Source organism: Anas acuta, chromosome 10 (assembly GCF_963932015.1).
Source record: "Anas acuta chromosome 10, bAnaAcu1.1, whole genome shotgun sequence".
Classification (NCBI taxonomy): Eukaryota; Metazoa; Chordata; class Aves; order Anseriformes; family Anatidae; genus Anas; species Anas acuta.
Genome location: NC_088988.1, coordinates 13,097,467 through 13,115,066, shown reverse-complemented (window position 1 = coordinate 13,115,066; position 17,600 = coordinate 13,097,467). Strand labels below are relative to the sequence as shown.

Genomic DNA, 17,600 nt, shown 5'->3' with positions numbered 1-17,600 from the left:
GGGGCAGTTAGGGTGGTGGGGGGCAATTAGAGAGCTGGGGGGGGCAATTAGAGAGCTGGGGGGGCAGTTAGAGTGCTGAGGGGGCAATTAGAGAGCTGGGGGTCAGTAGAGGCAGTTAAGAGTGCTGAGAGGGCAATTAGAGAACTGGGGGGGCAGTTAGTGCTGAGGGGGCAGATAGGTGGGGGGCAGCTAGAGATTGGGGGGCAGTTAGGTGGGGGTGCAGTTAGGGAGGTGGGGGGGGAGTTAGGGTGTTTTTGGGGCAGTTGGGGAGGGCAATAAGATATGGGGGGCAATTAGGTGGGGAGGGTAGTGAGGTGGGGAGATGGGGGAACAATAAGGTACGGGGGGCAATTGGGGGGGCAGTTAGGTGGTGGGGTGGTTAGGGGGGGTGCATTTGGGGTAGTTGGAGGGGCACAGGGGCAGCTGGAGGGGAAAATTGGGGGCAGTTTGAGGGGCATGGGGGCAGTTGAGGTAGCACAGGGGCAGCTGAGGGGCAGCTGGCAAAGCAGGGGGGCAGTTGTGGGATTGGGGGTGCTGTTGGGGGGCAGTTGGGGGGCTGGAGGCAGTTGGCAGCACCAGTGAGCCCAGTGCCTTCCCCTCAGCTATGCCCTGAGGAGCAGCACCCCGAGGTCAGGCTGGGTTTTTCAGGCAAGGTGAGGAGGAGAAGAGCCGTGAAAGCCCACCAGGAGTTAAATTCAGCCAGGAAAGGGCCACCTCGGAGCCCTTCTGCCTTACTCTGCCTGCTGCAGGCTGGCACCTCCATCTGTACCGCATCTGTCTTCTGTCCGTCCTGCTGATGTACAGCAGAGCCAGGAAAACAGTGCCATCCCCTTTTTAGCGTTCATATCCCTTAATTTAAAAAGCACAGTTACAGAGAGCAGGACAGTCCCTTCAAGGCACGCAGCTATTTTATTCAAAATAAAATCTCAGCGAGCTGTGCAGAGGCGAGGGCCTTCCCAGCCTGTTTTCATGGCCACTGTCCATCAGGTCTGGGGCTCTCATAAGCACCAAGAGTCACCATCATGCCGACCTGAGGATCCAGCACTCAGTGTTGGCCTCTTTGTAGCTCCCAGGGGAATTCGGCTTTACCAAAACACAGCTGGCACCATTTGTTGTCTTTCTAGGCAAAGCTCGGCTGCGCGAGGAGGAGCTGGCTGTGGCAGTGGCAGGACGAGCATCGCTGCCCACCCAGGAGCTGTTTATTGGCAAAAACTTCAAATATAGCTCGAAATTCACCATGTCCTTATCTGACCGGAGCTTCCTGCCTGATGTTCCCTGGCAAGATGTAAAACCCTGCTCAGATATCGAGCGGTGGGTGGCTGGGTTAAATGTTGGCAAAAATCACCATCGCCAGCCCTCCAAGGGGGGATAGAGAGGGCTGGGGGAGAAGTGGGGATGGGAATGGGGATTGGGGTTGGGATTGGGGTTGAGAGAGCTACTGCCTTCCCAAAAGCATTGGCTACGTGAGCTTTTACCATGGGCACAGGACCAGGGCCACTGCTTGCATGGTTTCTGGCACTGGGCAGATGCAGGCTATGAAGACATCAAGGAGAGCATGGCATCCTTTTATTCGGTGTGCTTGCATGGAGGGGGTTGGTGTTGTGCAAGCTCAGACAAGTGTCTGCTTAACGTCCCGGGGGATTGCTCATCGCTCTTCCCTTGGCTTCTAATTCTGAAAATTAGCAAGTGGGGGAAAAAATGAAATTAAATATGCCCAAGGTAATGATACTTGGAAACTTCAGGTCACGTTTCAGCCAGGGGAGGCGGCGAGCAGTTGGAGCAGGTGAGTTTGAAGTCTGTGGGAACCTGAGAAACACAAAGGGAAGGGAAGGAGCAGAGGAAAAAAAAAATCCGAGCTGCACACTGGGAAAGCATCAGGCTGGTGAGTTACGATGATGATGAGAGTTCAGATGATGCCTAATGAAGCAGGCAGTGCCAGCAACGCTGGGCGGTGGGACAGAAAGACACTGGGGTGTCTATCCTGGGGGGTCAGTGTGAGCCCCAGCTCAGCTCTCGTGAGTGCTCCTATTTCCCAGCCAAAGCTTCATCCATCCTCGCCCCTTGCTCCCCTTGGGGGCTGCAGTTCTGCCCTCATTAGACCTTGAAGTAATTCCCATTAACATTTATGAGAGTTTCAGGATCAAAAAGGGAAGCAGCCCTTTCATCTCCCAGGCGTGCCCAAACAGACATCGCCCGGCCCCAAAACCTGCCAGGAACACCGGGAGCGCCCGGAGCATCCCCCCGGGGTGCCCACCAAGGGGGCTGCAGGGCCAGCTTCACCCCAGCAGAGCCACCAGCACGTGGTACCGCTCCGCTAGCTCTTCATTAAGAGCAAATAATTAGCAAATCACCACCCTCCCCGCGTGTTTTGTTTTTTTAATTTATTTTCTAAGGGGAAGGCGATGCTGATAGCTGGCGCACAGATAAAAATACGGCACGAAGCGAAAGCCGCTTGCCCAGAGCCACAGGACAAGCCTCCGAAGCCAGCAGCCTTGAGTCACAGCCCGGTGCGTTGCAACGCGGATCCCAAAGAACCCACATCAAAGCCCGATGCGGAGTTGTGAAAGCACCGCGTTATTGCACGCCGTGCAATTCCCTTTTAATGAAAAGCTGCTAAAAGCCTTCCGACGGGCAGCGGCTCTCGCTGAAGGTGCATTTCTCCTGCGAGGGGCTTTGCGGAGCCCACTGAGGGCTTCATTCACCCAGGTGGATGGAAACGTTGTGCCCTGCCTATAGCTGACCCGGAGGAGTGGGCACAGATGGGGCGAGGTGGGAAAGCTCCTGTTTTCCCTATTTCTGGGAAAATAAAGCAGCTTCCATGCGTGATGTCAGCCTGCCGACCTCACGTCGCTCCCAAACGGCTTCCAAGGCTTCGCACACGCACACTCAGAGCCGTGATTCATCCCCTGCCTCCTCTGCCAAGGGGCTGGCAAGCACCGGCACAACAAAACAACTCCGGCACCTATTTCCCGTGCTCCAAACACTTGTTTATCACCAGCAAATAATGACCTGAGATACCTGCAAAATGAAAGTCGAGCCTGCTTTCCAAGCAGCAATCACCCCTGTGGTTTCCTCCTGGTTTTCAGCGGTTAGGATGTGTGGGCCGGGCTGGCCGGCTGCTCGTGCCCCCTTGTTCTCCCTATTTTAGATAAAAAGCTGAGCAGCGAGGTGTGGTGAGGGACCATAGACCCCAGTGAGCGTCCCTGGGGTCTCCAAGCTCTGCCCACACCAATTTCATCACCCAGCCCCTGATCCTTATGATATTGAACTGTGATGCTTGGCTGGAGCAGCCCAGCACCTCCTGGGGATGCTGAGCATGGCCAAAAAACATGTTGCTGCTCGAGGGGACAACACCAGGGCACGAGGAGCCTGCGTGTCTTGGGCAGGATCTGCTGCGTGGTGTCTGTCACCCACAGCAGACCCATCACCTGCCCATGGAGTCACCAATGCCACCTGCTTTCAGCCACCCACGGCCGGGTGACGTGTGTGCCCGTCACGGGATGGTGGCACCTTGCAGCAGAGCACCTGAGCGACTCCGTCACCCGTTCCCCTGGATGGGAAGTCTCCCTCCTGCAGGAGGGAAGCTGCTCCCTTCCTTCATGCAAAGCAGGGGAGAAAAGGGCTCGTGGCCAAGCTGAGAGCAGACGGGGAAGAGAGCGAATGAGTCACGCAGCCTGGCTCCAACCTCCCTGTTCCTCGAGGAGATGCCACCAATGTGGCCAAGCCTCCTCGAGGAAAGGGGAAGCTTGGGGAGCTGCCTGGCTGCCGGCACGCAGCCCTCACCTCGGCCTCCCCAGCCTTTAACACAGCCCCCATCGCCGGGCAGCCTCCCCACACCTTGGCTATGGCAGCAGCCATGGCACTGGTGCCTCCCGTGGCACCGTGTCCTGTCCGCATCCCTCCATCGGGGTGCACTGGGAGCAATTCCCAGCCCAAGCTCAGCTTCCAGGAGCAGGGCGCTCATGGGACCTCCCTGTCACATCCCCGTGTGCCCGGGCGAGTGGTGACAACCCCAGCTGATGGCATGATGTGGGTGAATGGCACCGGCGCCACTCATGTCCCCAGGCACAGCTGTGTTTTCCTGCTCCCAAGCACTCGGGATCATCCCCGTGGGGCCCGGCCATGCCGTGGGGAGCGGGTAACACCCTTGGCACGGCACCTGACCGCTGGCACGGTGACATTCAGCAGCGTGACATTTGTGTGGCACCTCCCAGGAGCTATTTCCACCCGCAGCCCGTTGCCAGCAGCGCTGTCTCAAGAGTCGCTTGGGGCCAGATTTGGGAGCTGGACCCAAACATCTTGCTGAGAGCTGCACGCAAGCAGCCCTGGCATGCATCTTCAGAGAGCCCCAGCTCTTTCCTGCACGGCTTGTCACCTCGCCGGCTTGTCATGTGTGTTGGGGACGTGGGGATGAGCATCCACTGAGGCTCAGCACGCTGCTGGGTGGCTGGGACGAGGAGCGAGCCCATCAGCTCTGCCTCCCTGGGGCTTTTCTGCGCACATTTCCCACCGGCGCCCAGCTCCGCCAGCAGAGACGCGGAGACGGGGCCGCTGGCACCTTTCCCCACTAGGTCACCGAACAAGCTCCCAACGTGCCCAGACAGCTGGGTGGTAAAAATACTCCCCGGCCCCATGTTTTGGCTGGATTAGCATCACCTCCAACGCGGCAGCGAGGCACCGCGGGCAAAAGCCCAGCCCGGATAAAACCCTGAAGCAAAGGAGTTTCCCAGCACAGCCACCGTGGGCTGCGGGGACAAGTGCATTCCCAGGTGCACGGCAGGCACCTGTCACCCCAAAATCTGCTCATGGGCGATACCGGGAGCTGGTGGGGTGCTTTCCATCACCCCTGTGCCTGGCCCCTGCTTCCAGGGATGCAACTTTAGGGAGCGCCCCAGAAAATGGGATGCTCAGAGGGGAGGCACCGGAGCCTGGAGCAGTCACAGCGATTTTTCAGGGGCTCAGTGGGATGCTAAAAGCAGGGTGAGACATGTCACTAGTGAAAAACCCCAGGGGCAAGGAGGGGGCCACATTCAGTATGGGGAAAGCCTCCGCACACAGGAGGATGCTCCACGGCTGGCAGAGCCTGCTGGCCGTAGGGCAGTCCCTCCCCGCGTGCTGAAATTGCTTTCATTTCGTCAAATAAACGCATCATTTCGATCGCACCTTCCACCCCGGATCCCCGCAGCTCTTTCGAGTGGGTGAGCAAAGCCAGCGAGCCCAGCGCTCAGCGGCCGCCGGCACAGTTGGCCAAGCCGACGGGCAGCGACGTGGCTCCCCCGCCGCCCTCCTCGCGGCTAATTGAGCACGGAAATTAATTAAGGAGGGTGGGAGGGGGCACCGTGGCGGGGTGCCGGAGGGGACGTGGGCTCCGGCTGGGCCAGTCGGGCTCGTTGGTTTTGCTGCTGGCGGGGAGGGCGGCGGAGGCATGGGACAGGGTCTGGGGACCTCCACAGCGAGGAGGGGGCTGCGGTGGGCTGGTGTGATTTTTGGGGGGCTACATCCCGTGGTTTTATCAACGTGGGTGCTACGGGAGGAGGAGCAGGGGGGCAGCGGTGTGATGAGCTGCCCGTTCTCTGCGCCCACGTGTCTGTGCGTCCATCTGTCCATCCATCCATCCGTCCGTCCCCGAGGCAGCGGTGACCCAGCCCGCCGTCACCCACCACCGGGGAGGGGATCAGGGCCCCCGTGGTGGCCGCCCGGGCGGTGAATCAGCAGCGCCCGGGGCAGCAGCGGGCAGAGCCGTGTGCAGGCAGCGAGGGGCGGAGGTTTTGCACTCGCTCTCTCCCTGCCAGGGATAAATAGCAGCAGCAGCGCGGCCGGCCTGAAGCCCAGTTTCCCATCGCCAACGCGTCCCGCAGCCGCAGCATGGACTCCCAGGACTGCCCTTGCGCCACTGGTAAGCCAACGCTCCCTCGCCAAGCGCTGGAGGATCCCTGTGGGGCTGCCCTGGATTCATCCTACCCAGCCCGGCCACCCTAAAATCCTTCCCGAACCAGCCGTGGGGCACTGTGCCGCGGTGCGGGATGCGGGGCGAGGGATGTGGGATGTTGCTAGAGCAGCAGGGATGCTCGAGACGGGATGCTGAGCCCGGGCTGCGGTGCTGGGGATGCTCTGCCTCCTCACCCCCCCCCGTTTTTTTTTCCTCCTTTTCTCTCTTTCAGGTGGCACCTGCACCTGCGGGGACAACTGCAAATGTAAAAACTGCAAATGCACGTCGTGCAAAAAAGGTAAGGTGGCCCCCGAGCCCCCGGAGATCAGAAACACTCGTGTGTTTTTTTTTTCCACCACACATCTGTAGGCACAGTAAATCAAGCCAGGTTCAGGAATCCCCTTCCCAGACATCAGTTTGCTCCTCCTATTTATTTTTTTTGGCCCCCAAAGTGGGAGGTGACTTCCCCATAAGCAATACAGGGCACCCCGTGTAACCCAAAAAACAGCGTGTCCCTCGCTGGCGTCCGAGGCTCAGCGCCAGGCAATGTCCTTGGGGGGGAGGGACACTGGCACTGCAACATCCTCTGTTTGCTCCAGACCCACTCACCCTGGCCAGAAAGGTGCTGGGGGGGGCTGTGTGGGTAACAGGACCCCCCTGGGGAGCCTGCACCCCCCCAGGGTCAGCCCTGGCTCAAAGCCACCCAGCAAAGGCAGGGAAGGGGAGGGGGGGACACTGCTAAAATTAACCTGGGGTGGATGCTCATCCATCACAGCATGACGTGGGGGGGGCGGTGGGAACCCACACACACCCACCCTTCGGAGAACACCCCCCTAAATTTATTTTCCTCCCCTCCCAGGCTGCTGCTCCTGCTGCCCCGCGGGATGTGCCAAGTGCGCGCAGGGCTGCGTCTGCAAAGGGCCCCCCTCCGCCAAGTGCAGCTGCTGCAAGTAGGGGCCGGCGGGCAGCCCCCCCCCGCCGCACTGACCCTGGGGGGAGCCGAAGAAAACTAACTTTATTCTCTGTGTTTTTTTTATACGTGCGTTCCGATACCTTCAGTGTTTGGCACGCGTGGCGTGCGCTGAGCTACCTAAATAAAGCGATGTGTATATAAACACCCGGCCGCCGCCTCTCTCTGGTCTCTGGTGTCGCACGGGGCGGCAGAAAAAAATTTTTTTTGGGGGGGGGATCATGGCAAAACGCCCACCCGGGGAGCTCGCCAGCCTGGCTCATGGGCTGGCACGCATCTCAGGGCTTGTTTTGCTCCTTTCTTCCAGCCTCCGACCTCCCCTAGCACTTGCTCTGGGTTTAACACTTTCCCTTCACAACACGGTAATTTTCTGGTTAGTTTTGTTTTTTTGTTGTTGTTGTTGTGTGTTTTTTTTTTTCTTCCCGCCCTCTTGTTACCCAAGGGCAAATCCCAGGCTCCCTCCTACACCAGAAATCCTCCTCAGGGCTAATGAGCACCTCATTATTACAAGCGGTTCGTCAACAGGGCGGTAATGAAGGCTTCGCCCTGCCCATTTCCAGGGGTGATGTTTGCAGGGCAGGTGGGGCGGCAGGGCCAGGAGCTCGCTTTCCCTCCTGGCAGCGGAGCGGGGCTGCCTGGGAGAGCCGCCAGCTCCGCTCCCTGGTGGGGCTTGGGGTGGCTGGGACACCACGGCTGCAATGGGGTGCGATGCCTGTGATGGGGTGGGAAGCCCAGGATGGGGTGTGACACATGTAATGGGGTGTGATGGGCGTGGGGTGTGATGCCCAGGATGGGGGGCAATGCATACAACACGGTGTGATGCCCAGAATGGGGTGTGATGCCCACAGTGGGGTGTGATGCCCACAATAGGATGCGATGCCCACAATGGGGTGTGATGCCTGTAATGGGGTGTGATGCCCACAATAGGATGCAATGCCCACAATGGGGTGTGATGCCCACAATGGGGTGCGATGCCTGTAATGGGGTGCAATGCCCACCGTGGGGTGTGATGCCCACAGTAGGATGCGATGCCCACAATGGGGTGTGATGCCCACAGTAGGGTGTGACACCTGCCATGCCACAGGGCATCCTTTCACCACCCTATTTTTGCTGCAAAAGCTTCCCTGACCCAACCACCGCTGCCAGGGCTGGGGCAGGGGCCGAGGGACCCCCACTCATGGCACTGACCCCCGTGGGTCTCCCCTTTGCTGCAGAAGGGCTCTTCCCCACGGCATCCCCTGCGGTGCCACCGTCCCCCCCAGCTTCCCATGTGCATGAAGCACGCTCTCCTGCCACCGAATGTAGGTCAGCGCAGGAACCCCGCAGGCACGGGGCAGCTCCAGCACGTGGCTTGGGGCTAAATCGTGCCAGCACCACCCGGACGGTCTGTCCCCATCCCACGTGCACTGGCTGTCCCCCACCTGCTGTCTGAGGGGCTTCTTGCCCAGTGAGATGTAAATGCCATCCGGGCAAAAACATCATGAGTGAGCCCATAACGAGCAGGAGGAGCAACGGGGTCAGGCTGTGGATGTCTCTTCGCTCTGAGCAGCCTCTGGCTGATTTTTCCTACCCGGGTTTGGCCGTGCTGCAATTCACAGCAGCTTTTTTCACGTCAGGAGCCCGGGGACAAGCCTGTCCCCCTCCCTGGGCTTCGCAGTGGTTTAATGAAGTTATAGGAAAACACAATTTCACCTGAACCCCCCTGATGGCTCACACCGGGCGGTGCGGGGTGCACAGGGGGGTGTGACAGGTCCCTGGGGCACCCCAGTTCTGCCTTTCGGATACGGGACCGTGATGAGGAGCAGCTGTCCTCTGCTCAATTTTTGGCTGCCCTAACACCACAGCTCGTACCCGAGCCTCTCAGCCCCTTCCCAGAAAGGCCCCGGATGCGTGTCCCGGGCCGTGCTCCTCCAGTTTTGTGTCGTGCGCACCGGACCCGCGGCACTGGGGCCTACGGAAAGCAGTTTCGCAAGCGGCGTTCGCTGCCACTGCACGTGGGCCCGGACCTCGACCTTTTCCTCTCCGCCGCTCGGCCGGCGGCCAACGCACGCGGCCCCGTGTTTACGTTCCCTCAGCGCCACCGGGCGCAAAGCCGGGAGGAGGAACAACAGCCCCCAAACCCTGCGGTGTCGCAGACCAGCCCCAGCTCCGCGTCCCTGAGGCTCTGCCAGGATGCACACCACAAATTCACCCCTCAAATTTCCCCCTTTTTTTTTGCAATAAAAGCTGAAAGCGGGGACGGCCTGTCCCTGGCTGCTGCCACCATTACGTGGCGAGGGGGCCGTGAGGGGGACACCCGCGGCTGCCACCAGGCTGTGATGCCCCAATTTTGGGGGGCCACAGACCCTTTTCCCCTCACCCCATATGCAGGAAGCCGGGTGGGGGCGGCTGCTGGGGGTGTCCCTGTGTATGGGGGGGCCACCAAGGGGTGCAGGGGGGGGGTACAGAGGGCATGACCATGACCCGGGTGAGCACGGCCCGGGTGAGCACGGCACGGCCCCGCGTTGTGCACGGCCCCTCGGTGAGCACGGCCCGGTTCAGCACGGCCCCCCAGTGAACACGACACGACTTGGCACGGCTCAGCCCGCTGTGTGAGCACGGCACGGCCCCGTTCAGCACGGCCCCTCTGTGAGCACGGCACGGCACGGCCCAGCACCGCCCTGCCGTGTGCAGCACCCAGCGCCGCCCCAGCCTGATAAATAACGGGCGGGCGGCGGGGATCAGCACTGCTGCGAGCCGAGCCGAGCCGTGCCGTGCCTACCCGAGCCAAGCCGAGACAAGACTTGCTTATCCGAGCCGAGCCATGGACCCCCAGGACTGCACATGTGCTGCTGGTAAGTGGGCTCGGATCGGCTCATCTCGGTTCAGCCTGGCTTGGCTCGGTTCAGCCCGGCTCGGTTTGGCTCGGTTTGGCTCATTTTAGCTCATTTGGGCTCATTTTGGCTCATTTTGGCTCATGGTTTCTCTCCCTCCCCAGGTGACTCCTGCTCCTGCGCTGGGTCCTGCAAGTGCAAGAACTGCCGCTGCCGGAGCTGCCGCAAGAGTGAGTTGGGCTCTGGGGGTCCCTGCCCTGTGGTGCCCCCATCCCTCCCCTGTGGGACTCCCATGGGGACATCACCACCCATCCCTACCCAGTGGGACCCCCATGGGCACCCCCCCATCCCTCCTGCCCCTGGGGAACCCCCCCTACAGACACCCCCTGGGGACACCCCTGCCCTGTGGGACCCCTGTGTGCTCCCCATAGAGACCTCCATGGTGATTTCTCCCTCCCTTTTCCCTGGGGTCCCCCCAACCCTTCAGGACCCCCATGGAGCCCCCCCATTTTCCTCCCATTGCCCTCTGGGTCACCCCATTCTCCCCATCCTCTGGGGACCCCCCCATCACATCCCAACCCCCTAAACCTCACCCCTTGCCTTCCCACTCCCCTAATTCTTGCCTTCCCTAAATCTCACCCCCCCTAACTCTCGTGTTCCCCCCCCAGGCTGCTGCTCCTGCTGCCCCGCCGGCTGCAACAACTGCGCCAAGGGCTGCGTCTGCAAGGAGCCGGCCAGCAGCAAGTGCAGCTGCTGCCACTGAGCCGCCCGCCTCCGCCTGTAAATAGCCGGCACGCTTCGGGGATGGGAGGGTGACGAAGGGATGGGGAACACAAAAAACAAAAAAAGGAAAAAAAAAAGCTTATTTTTACATGTTTTGTATCTTCCGTACCCATGGAGAAAATAAATGAGTTTGGCTGAAGCTGCTGGAGTGCTGAGTGCCAACACCACTCGTGATGGGATGGGGGCTGCTCCAACTCCCCTTGTCCCCCCCATGGACTGGGGGCACTGCGGCATCCCCAGGGAGAGGTTGGGGCTCTCTGTGTCCCCTGGGGCAGCCCCCAGCAAGCCGGGGGGGCTCTGGGTGCTCCCTGGCCAGGATGGGGACGCGGGATCCGTGGCACGGCCCAGGCTGGCTCCTGCACCCCAGGGGTGGAAAACGAGGTGGGAGGGTGCTGGGTGCAGGGTGGGGGGGGCCGTGGGAAGGTGCCCAGGCCCTGTTTTCCTTCCGAAAATGCCTGCCAAGCGAAAGTGTGGGCCGGGGAGCCCCTGCCCCTGCCGCGGGTGCTGCCTGCCCTCGCACGTCCCATGGGCGCGCCCCATGCAGTGGGGCTGGGAACCTGGCTCTGCTGCCTAAGCAGCCTCCCGGCACCTCCTGTTGCAACAGAGGAGACAGGTTGGGGGTGACCTGCCTTGCCCTAAATGCATAGTATTGCATTTATGTATTTATTTTTAAAATACATCTCGTGGGAAGAGGCCTGGCTCGAAAGTGGGAGGGGCGGGGAATGGGGTTGGGACAGCGCTGGGTGCTGGGGCCTCGTGTCCCTGTCCTTCACACAGAGGGACAGGGGACACCCATGATATGACCTGGGGTTCTGGGGGAGCATTTTTCAATGGAAAAAGTCAATTTTTGTGATTCGCACCAAATGAAGCAGGAGCTGCCCTTGCCCCATACACCTGTATAGTGGGAGGGGATGGGAAGCGAGGCTGGCACCAGGGGGTGACCGGGCCTTGGGGGGCTGCACCCAGGGGACATCCACACAGGTGGGGGACATGAGGGGACACCAGTGCCGGTGAGCAGCACATCCCAAGCCTCCCCAACCCAATCCATTGGTGGGGGTTTGCTGCCCTCTGCCTGTCCCAGCAGCCCTCCTTGGGGCACCCATCCCAGTGGGGCACCCAACACCCATCCCACCTGCACCCATCCCACCTAAAAGTCAAGAAAACTCAAAAAACTCATACTTTATTTTTTTCCCATTTTTTCCTGCATGCGATTTCAGGTGCTGTGAGCGAGCACCGCCTATCCCCGTTATTAATTGAAGCTAATTAGTGTGAGAAACTAAGTTGCGTTTTTGCAGTCGAGAACTAATTTTCTGTATTCGAAGTCAGCTGTGTAGTTACCACAGCATGGCCGTATCTTGCCTCGGGTTGGGTTCGGGGAGACTCTTGGTGCAGTGTGAAGTGAGGTGCTCGGCAGCACACCCCACCTCTGTCCTAAAAAAAAAAACAAAACACCCTTGGAAGCCCTGATCCATCCATTCTGAGCAGGAGGTTGGGTTTTGATGTGAACATGGAGAGAATTGAACCTGCAACCTGAGTGGGATGGACAGTTCCAAGTGTTCCTGCTACTGAGACGCCAGTGAGAAAGGGTGGGCTCGTACCTGGGTACAAGCATCAGTTAACCCTGATACCCGAGACACTGCATTAACAAAGACTTTTAAGGTTAAAACCATCAAAACTATCCATTGTAAACCTTTAACTTCCCCTTAGAAGAATTCTTAATGAATTAATGAGTAAAAGGGATTGGATTACACAGAATTAGAGTGTTTCCAGGGAACATTCCCTGGAAGTGGGAGAAAAGGGGGTATTTAATCCCCACCAGAAGAATCCTTATTAGTTTGTCATTTTGATTGTTTTTCTTTATTATTATTTATTCATTATTATAGGGGTTTGTATATATATATATATATAGATGATGTATTTTAAGTTTATTTTAGTAATACCTATTCTCAATGGATTAGTGATAGGATGGAGGGAAAAATCAGCACTCCCAATTAATCCAGAACATCTCTTGAGTTCTATCTAAAAATAATTGTTGGATTTGCACCCAGATGCCTAGAAACACTGAAAAGACATTGTCCCTGATTGCTAACTCCAGCAGCAACTGTGTCTGGATTCGCTAGATTTCTGTGAATGACAGATCATACTCAGTCCTGGGAAGGAATAGATTTTGAAGTTGAGTTCCCTACACATAATCCTGGCTCCAATATCCTGTGTTATCAAAGGTGCCTTTAAAACAACAGTGATACAAACTCAGGGGGCAATATTACTGCCCCTGGGTGTGGAAATATTATCCATGAAGTAGGGAATAATCCACACTGTACTGAATGTGGTAGCCACAGAGCCAAAGCCCCCTGAGACCACCCGCAGGATTAAACGGACTCCAGATAATCCTTTAGTAAAATTCTCAAGCATTTCAGTTCTGCAAGGTGGTTTTTACCTCGGTTAAGGGGGAGTGAATTAGAAAAAGCCACTGTAAATATCTCAAAATACAAAAGAGTTGTAAATATATTGAAGAACTAGAAAATAAGTTAGATAAGTTTGCAAAAATAGTACTCCAGAGTCAAATAGCACGGGATTTATTAATAACCTCGGAAGGAGGAGTGCGCACTGTAATTAATACTGGTTGCTGTACATGTGTAGATCAAATGGGATCAAAAATATTTTGGGAAAACAAACACAAAAACCAAGGCCCTACACGGAGTAGCGGCGGGGGCAGCCTCGAACCCGCGGCCCCCGGAGCCGCCCCCCCTCCCGCCGCGCTTCCCGTGTGCGCCTCTTGTCGCGAGGAGACAGCGAAGGCGGGAGCCGGCGCGCAGGGAGGGGGGAAAGTTCACGGGCTCGACCAATGGGAGCGCGCGGCGCCGGGAAGCGCTTCGTTTCGGCCAATGGGAGGGCGGAGGAGGGGATAAGGGTGACCAATGGGAGTGCAGGGCGGGGGCGCGCGGCGGCTGGAGCGGCGGGCAGGTGAGGGCCCGCGCGGGCGTGTCATGGCGGCGGGTGGGCGGGCAGCGGGGGCACCCCCCCGTCCCCTCCGCTCCCCGCTCCTCATCCCCGGCCCCCTCCCGACCCCTCCCCGGGCCCTGAGCTCTCAGCAGCCGCCCCTCGGCCCGGGCTCCTTCCCCTCAGCCCCAGGCGAGGCTCCCTCGGGCCGCAAGCCCCTCGGTGGGACCTCCTGTGAGCCCAGGGCAGGTCCCGGCCCCCCCCGGGTTTGGCCCGGCAGGGGTTTGGGGAGCGGGGCGGGAGGGGTGGCTGCGAAACTGGGCAAGGGAAAGGGCCCTGGGAGGGCACTGGGGGTGTTGGGGCTGGAGCAGAGGCTCAGGGAGACCTCACTGCTCTCTGCAACTGCCTGAAGTGAAGCTGTGGGGAGCTGGGGTCGGCCTCTTCTCACAGGTACCCAGTGATGGGAGCAGAGGGAATGGGCTCAGGATGCCCCAGGGGAGGCTCAGGTTGGAAATGAGGAGACATTGCTGCTCAGAAAGAGCAGTCAGGCACTGGGACGGGTTGCCCAGGGAGGTGGTGGAGTCACCATCCCTGGGGGTGTTCAGGGAGAGGTTGGACGTGGTGCCTGGGGATGTGGTTTGATGGGTGATGGTGGCAGGGGATGGTTGGACCAGGTGATCTCGGAGGGCTTTTCCACCCCTAATGATTCAGTGGTGGGCAGAAGGTACCCAAATGGGAGCGCTGGCTCAGCCTTTCACCCTGCCCCAGCTCACAGCCGCTTTCACCAGCAGTAACGCTGACTTCTTATGCAAAGCAGGCAAAGATGACAATAAGATTTTCTTAAGAAAGCATCTCAGCTGTAGATCCTTTCTTTCTGACCCTGAAGAACAATACCTGTCAGTCCCTTGGAGCTGCCTTAGTGTGACAGCGGGAGCTGTGGGCATGCTGGGTTGGGGATGCAGCTGCCAGCCGTAGGGACCCATCCAACACAGCCCTAAACCCCCTCATATCAACTGGGGCTGAACTCCAGTCCAGGTGCCAACGAGGGGCTTCATCTGAGGAATCTGAACTGTCCAATGAAATGTGGTACCTAACGAGCGGTCTGCTGGCCCCCCTGCAGAAGTTGGTGGCCTGCTGAGGTGGGAATCGGGTGCTGGCAGCAAGTACCGAGCCTCTGGGAAAGGGGCAGAGGGCTGGGGGGGCGAAGCTGCCAGCTGAGTCAGGTTTTAGGGGACTTGTGGCCTTTGTGAGGAGCTTTGAGGCCAGCTGGCAGATACGTCAGTGTTGATAAGTTCACGGAGGTATGTATGGGAATAAAATGTTTAAAGCACCAGCTGCTGGTTCCACATTGAGTAGTGAGCAGGGCAGAGGAGGGCCGTGTCCCCTCGTTGGTCCTTTATCACTGTACAAGAGAAATAACTGAATGTCAGTGCCTTTAAGACCTCAAAAGAAACATTTTTAAGTGCTGGTTACTGCGTGGCCTGTTCGGGATTTACCTGCATCAGCCTGGTTAAATGCTGGCTGCTGCGCTTAGCACTGCGGAGGGCGATTTGTTGGAAATGTGCAGCAGGCATTTGGGTTGGACTCGGGCACTTCTGGACATGGAAACGAGGTGGGGGAGCCCTCAGGAGTTGAACCAGACGGGCTCTCTCTGCTCCTGGTGTGGGGTCAGTAGGTCCACACCACTTCTGCCTTGTCCTGCCCCAAAAAGCTCCATGATGGTGCCTGGCAGACAAACACATCCTCCCTCTCACCTCAGATCTTGGCTGACCTTACCCCCATCATCCTGCCCTCCCTTCTCCAGCTTCCTTCCAAAAGAAACCGATCCCAACTCGAGCACTGGATTTCTCCTTCCTTTCCCCTTTGGGCCAATCTCTTTGCAACTCGTGGAGCTGTTCTGGTGCGGCAGCTACTCTGAGTGCAGCGGGTGAGGCTTCCCCTCCCTCCTGTGAAGTCTTCCTTTTTTTGAAGCGCTAGATCAATCTGAATTTTGAGTCTGTTTCTCCAAGTTAGCTAATGAGATGACACAAAGGCTGTCAGTATGTGAAGTACAACAGACGCTTGCTCACACGTCGGAGTCTTTCAGCTCGGAGTCTTTCTGAAGCTGGTGAGCTAAAATGTTCGGCACGGCCGTGTGTGGAGTACCGTAGCTACATTTGGTTAGGCAGCATTGTAGAACGCAGAGATCTTTTTTTTTTTTTTTTTCAGGTGATCGACATTTATAGTCGGAAGAGACCCAAGAAACCTGTCGTCATCTTTTCTGATTTCATTTTGGCTTACGTCCCGCCAACTCATACAATATATGGTGTTTATACGTGCTTTTAAATGTTGGGAAAACATAAAACTGGGGCTTTGTTGGCCGTGCAGTACTAGCCTAATGCAGCAGCCTCTATTGATAAGCCATCAAAGTTGTTTTTACAGAGGAGCCTTTTCAGTCCTGGCTTGTAGCCCGGGGTCGATCTGGTTTCACAGAAGCTGGTTTAATTTCTGATGTATTTTTCTTTCCCTTAGGTGTCAGTTGTTGCACTTTCCCCAGCCAGACATGAAAATCTGCCGTGGCTCTGCTCGTTACTGTGGCAGCAGCTCCCATCTCGCCGGGCGGCGCTGAGAGGCAGCCTGCAGTCTCCCGAATGCAGTAAATTCTGTCAGCGTGGAGACGAACCCATTCGTGCTGCTACCTGCTCTAAATATTGGCCTTCTGTCCCCTGGACAAAGCTGCTGGTGCTGCTCTAGCTAAGTTTTGAGCTGTCACTGCCGGTGCTGGCTATAATCGCAGGTAGTTTAGCTTGCTCCCAGTAAGTTTATTCTGTATTTGTTGAATTCAGCCTGCTTTCCAGAGTCACTGCGGCTGTCCTACATCAGCAGCTTTATGGGGCAGGCTGCGTATGGCACTGACACGGCATCCGTGGCTAAAAAGTGCAGGTTGGGGAGCTGTTTTACAGCACGCTGATCCCCCGTGCTCCTGGTTTCAGTGCTCCCGGAGAAGTTAGTGCCTGCTTACGCTCCCGGCTCTTTATCTCGCTCTTAATGAAAAGAGGAAGTGGACCGGATCGAATCCAATCGAGCTGCAGCCTGGGCTGCTCTCTGTCGCTGCTCCCGGGGGATCTGCTCGCCTTGCTGGTGGGCGTGTGGCTGTTCTGGTCAGCGCCTGCCAACAGGGGCTGCTTCTGGCAGGGCTGCACCTGAGTTACCGCAAGCGAGCGCGGGGAAGATGCTGTGTGCTGCATTGCAGGGCACGAAGCTGCTGGCTTCCACCACACCCCTCTCCACTCCCAGCTCAGCGCCGTGCTGAGCTGCTCACACAAATCCAGTCCCTGCTGTCTCGCCTGATGAGCGAGGCAGTGCAGATAGGGTTGCTGCCTCCCCCCAAAATTAGTGAGGAGCGCTGGGGAAATTCTCTCTGCCTGGACACCTGGGTTTGTCCTGGTGCCCGGGCAGCAGCCATGTGCAAGGGGCAGGGATCAGTTTCTCTCTAATCGTGTGTGTCTGAACCATCACACGGTGCTCTTAAATCGCTTCTTGTCCCCTGGGACCTGGGGGCAGTGGGGTGCTCGTGGCGTGTCACTGACCTGGCTGCAAATCGTGGATTTGGGGCCTGAAGTTGAGGGTTTGGGTTTCCTTTTCCATTAATACGGACACCATCGCGACTCCCTGGTTTTTCCACGTTGATCCTGGGCGTATACATTTCTGTCTGCTCTGTGAAAACAACCGGCTCCATTCTGAACCTGGCACGGCGTGGTGCACTGAGGACCTCAGCTCTCAGAGCCATTGCTCTGCTCTCCCTGCTGTTCTCTCACTGGGTCCGTGCAGGCAGCCCTCACAAACCCTGGGAGGGCTTTCTACACGTATTGAGGGAGGACTCCCATCTTCTGCATTGCAACAGCGTGCATTTGTGTTTCCATGGGGCTGATGACATGGATTAACACGTTTTAATAGATGGCATGTTATGGCTGTCTCTGCACATACGCATCCTTGTCTTCTGCTGTTTATTTAACCTCATGTTGAAGCTATGCGTATTTTCAGCCTGTATCCATACATATGTATGCGTGCGTATGTGTATCTCCATTTATGATATAAAAATGTGTATACACAAGAGCTTTATAGCTGAATTAATACCAAATCTTTCACTTGGACTTCCCTGCTTTCTGTTTGTTCCCCTTTGTAT

The 17,600-nt window shown here is 57.7% G+C and overlaps 3 protein-coding genes across 3 annotated transcripts in view; all 3 read left to right on the top strand.

The window, feature by feature from the left end:
* The first annotated feature begins 5,793 nt into the window (after positions 1–5,793).
* LOC137861984 (metallothionein-1) lies at positions 5,794–7,046 on the top strand. The gene is made up of 3 exons (XM_068693601.1): positions 5,794–5,896; positions 6,162–6,227; positions 6,789–7,046. Exons 1-3 carry the CDS (start codon positions 5,866–5,868, stop codon positions 6,881–6,883), a joined length of 192 nt encoding a protein of 63 aa, XP_068549702.1. The 5' UTR covers positions 5,794–5,865; the 3' UTR covers positions 6,884–7,046.
* Positions 7,047–9,575: 2,529 nt separating this feature from the next.
* On the top strand, positions 9,576–10,634 carry LOC137861988 (metallothionein). Its single transcript, XM_068693603.1, has 3 exons — positions 9,576–9,733; positions 9,877–9,942; positions 10,381–10,634. Exons 1-3 carry the CDS (start codon positions 9,703–9,705, stop codon positions 10,473–10,475), a joined length of 192 nt encoding a protein of 63 aa, XP_068549704.1. The 5' UTR covers positions 9,576–9,702; the 3' UTR covers positions 10,476–10,634.
* A 2,756-nt stretch (positions 10,635–13,390) lies between these two features.
* Positions 13,391–17,600, top strand: part of NUP93 (nucleoporin 93) — a 76,849-nt gene continuing 72,639 nt past the window's right edge. Inside the window, exon 1 of the mRNA XM_068693058.1 lies at positions 13,391–13,459. Within this exon, the coding sequence (XP_068549159.1) occupies positions 13,414–13,459 (46 nt within the window). The 5' untranslated portion in view covers positions 13,391–13,413. The remainder of the gene's footprint in view (positions 13,460–17,600) is intronic.

Excerpts from the sequence above, each read along its gene's own strand:
- LOC137861984 (XM_068693601.1), top strand. The coding sequence starts at position 5,866 with ATGGACTCCCAGGACTGCCCTTGCGCCACTG. Across the intron at positions 5,897-6,161 it reads GGACTGCCCTTGCGCCACTG|GTGGCACCTGCACCTGCGGG; the intron begins GTAAGCCAACGC and ends TCTCTCTTTCAG. Across the intron at positions 6,228-6,788 it reads ATGCACGTCGTGCAAAAAAG|GCTGCTGCTCCTGCTGCCCC; the intron begins GTAAGGTGGCCC and ends CTCCCCTCCCAG.
- LOC137861988 (XM_068693603.1), top strand. The coding sequence starts at position 9,703 with ATGGACCCCCAGGACTGCACATGTGCTGCTG. Across the intron at positions 9,734-9,876 it reads GGACTGCACATGTGCTGCTG|GTGACTCCTGCTCCTGCGCT; the intron begins GTAAGTGGGCTC and ends CTCCCTCCCCAG. Across the intron at positions 9,943-10,380 it reads CTGCCGGAGCTGCCGCAAGA|GCTGCTGCTCCTGCTGCCCC; the intron begins GTGAGTTGGGCT and ends TTCCCCCCCCAG.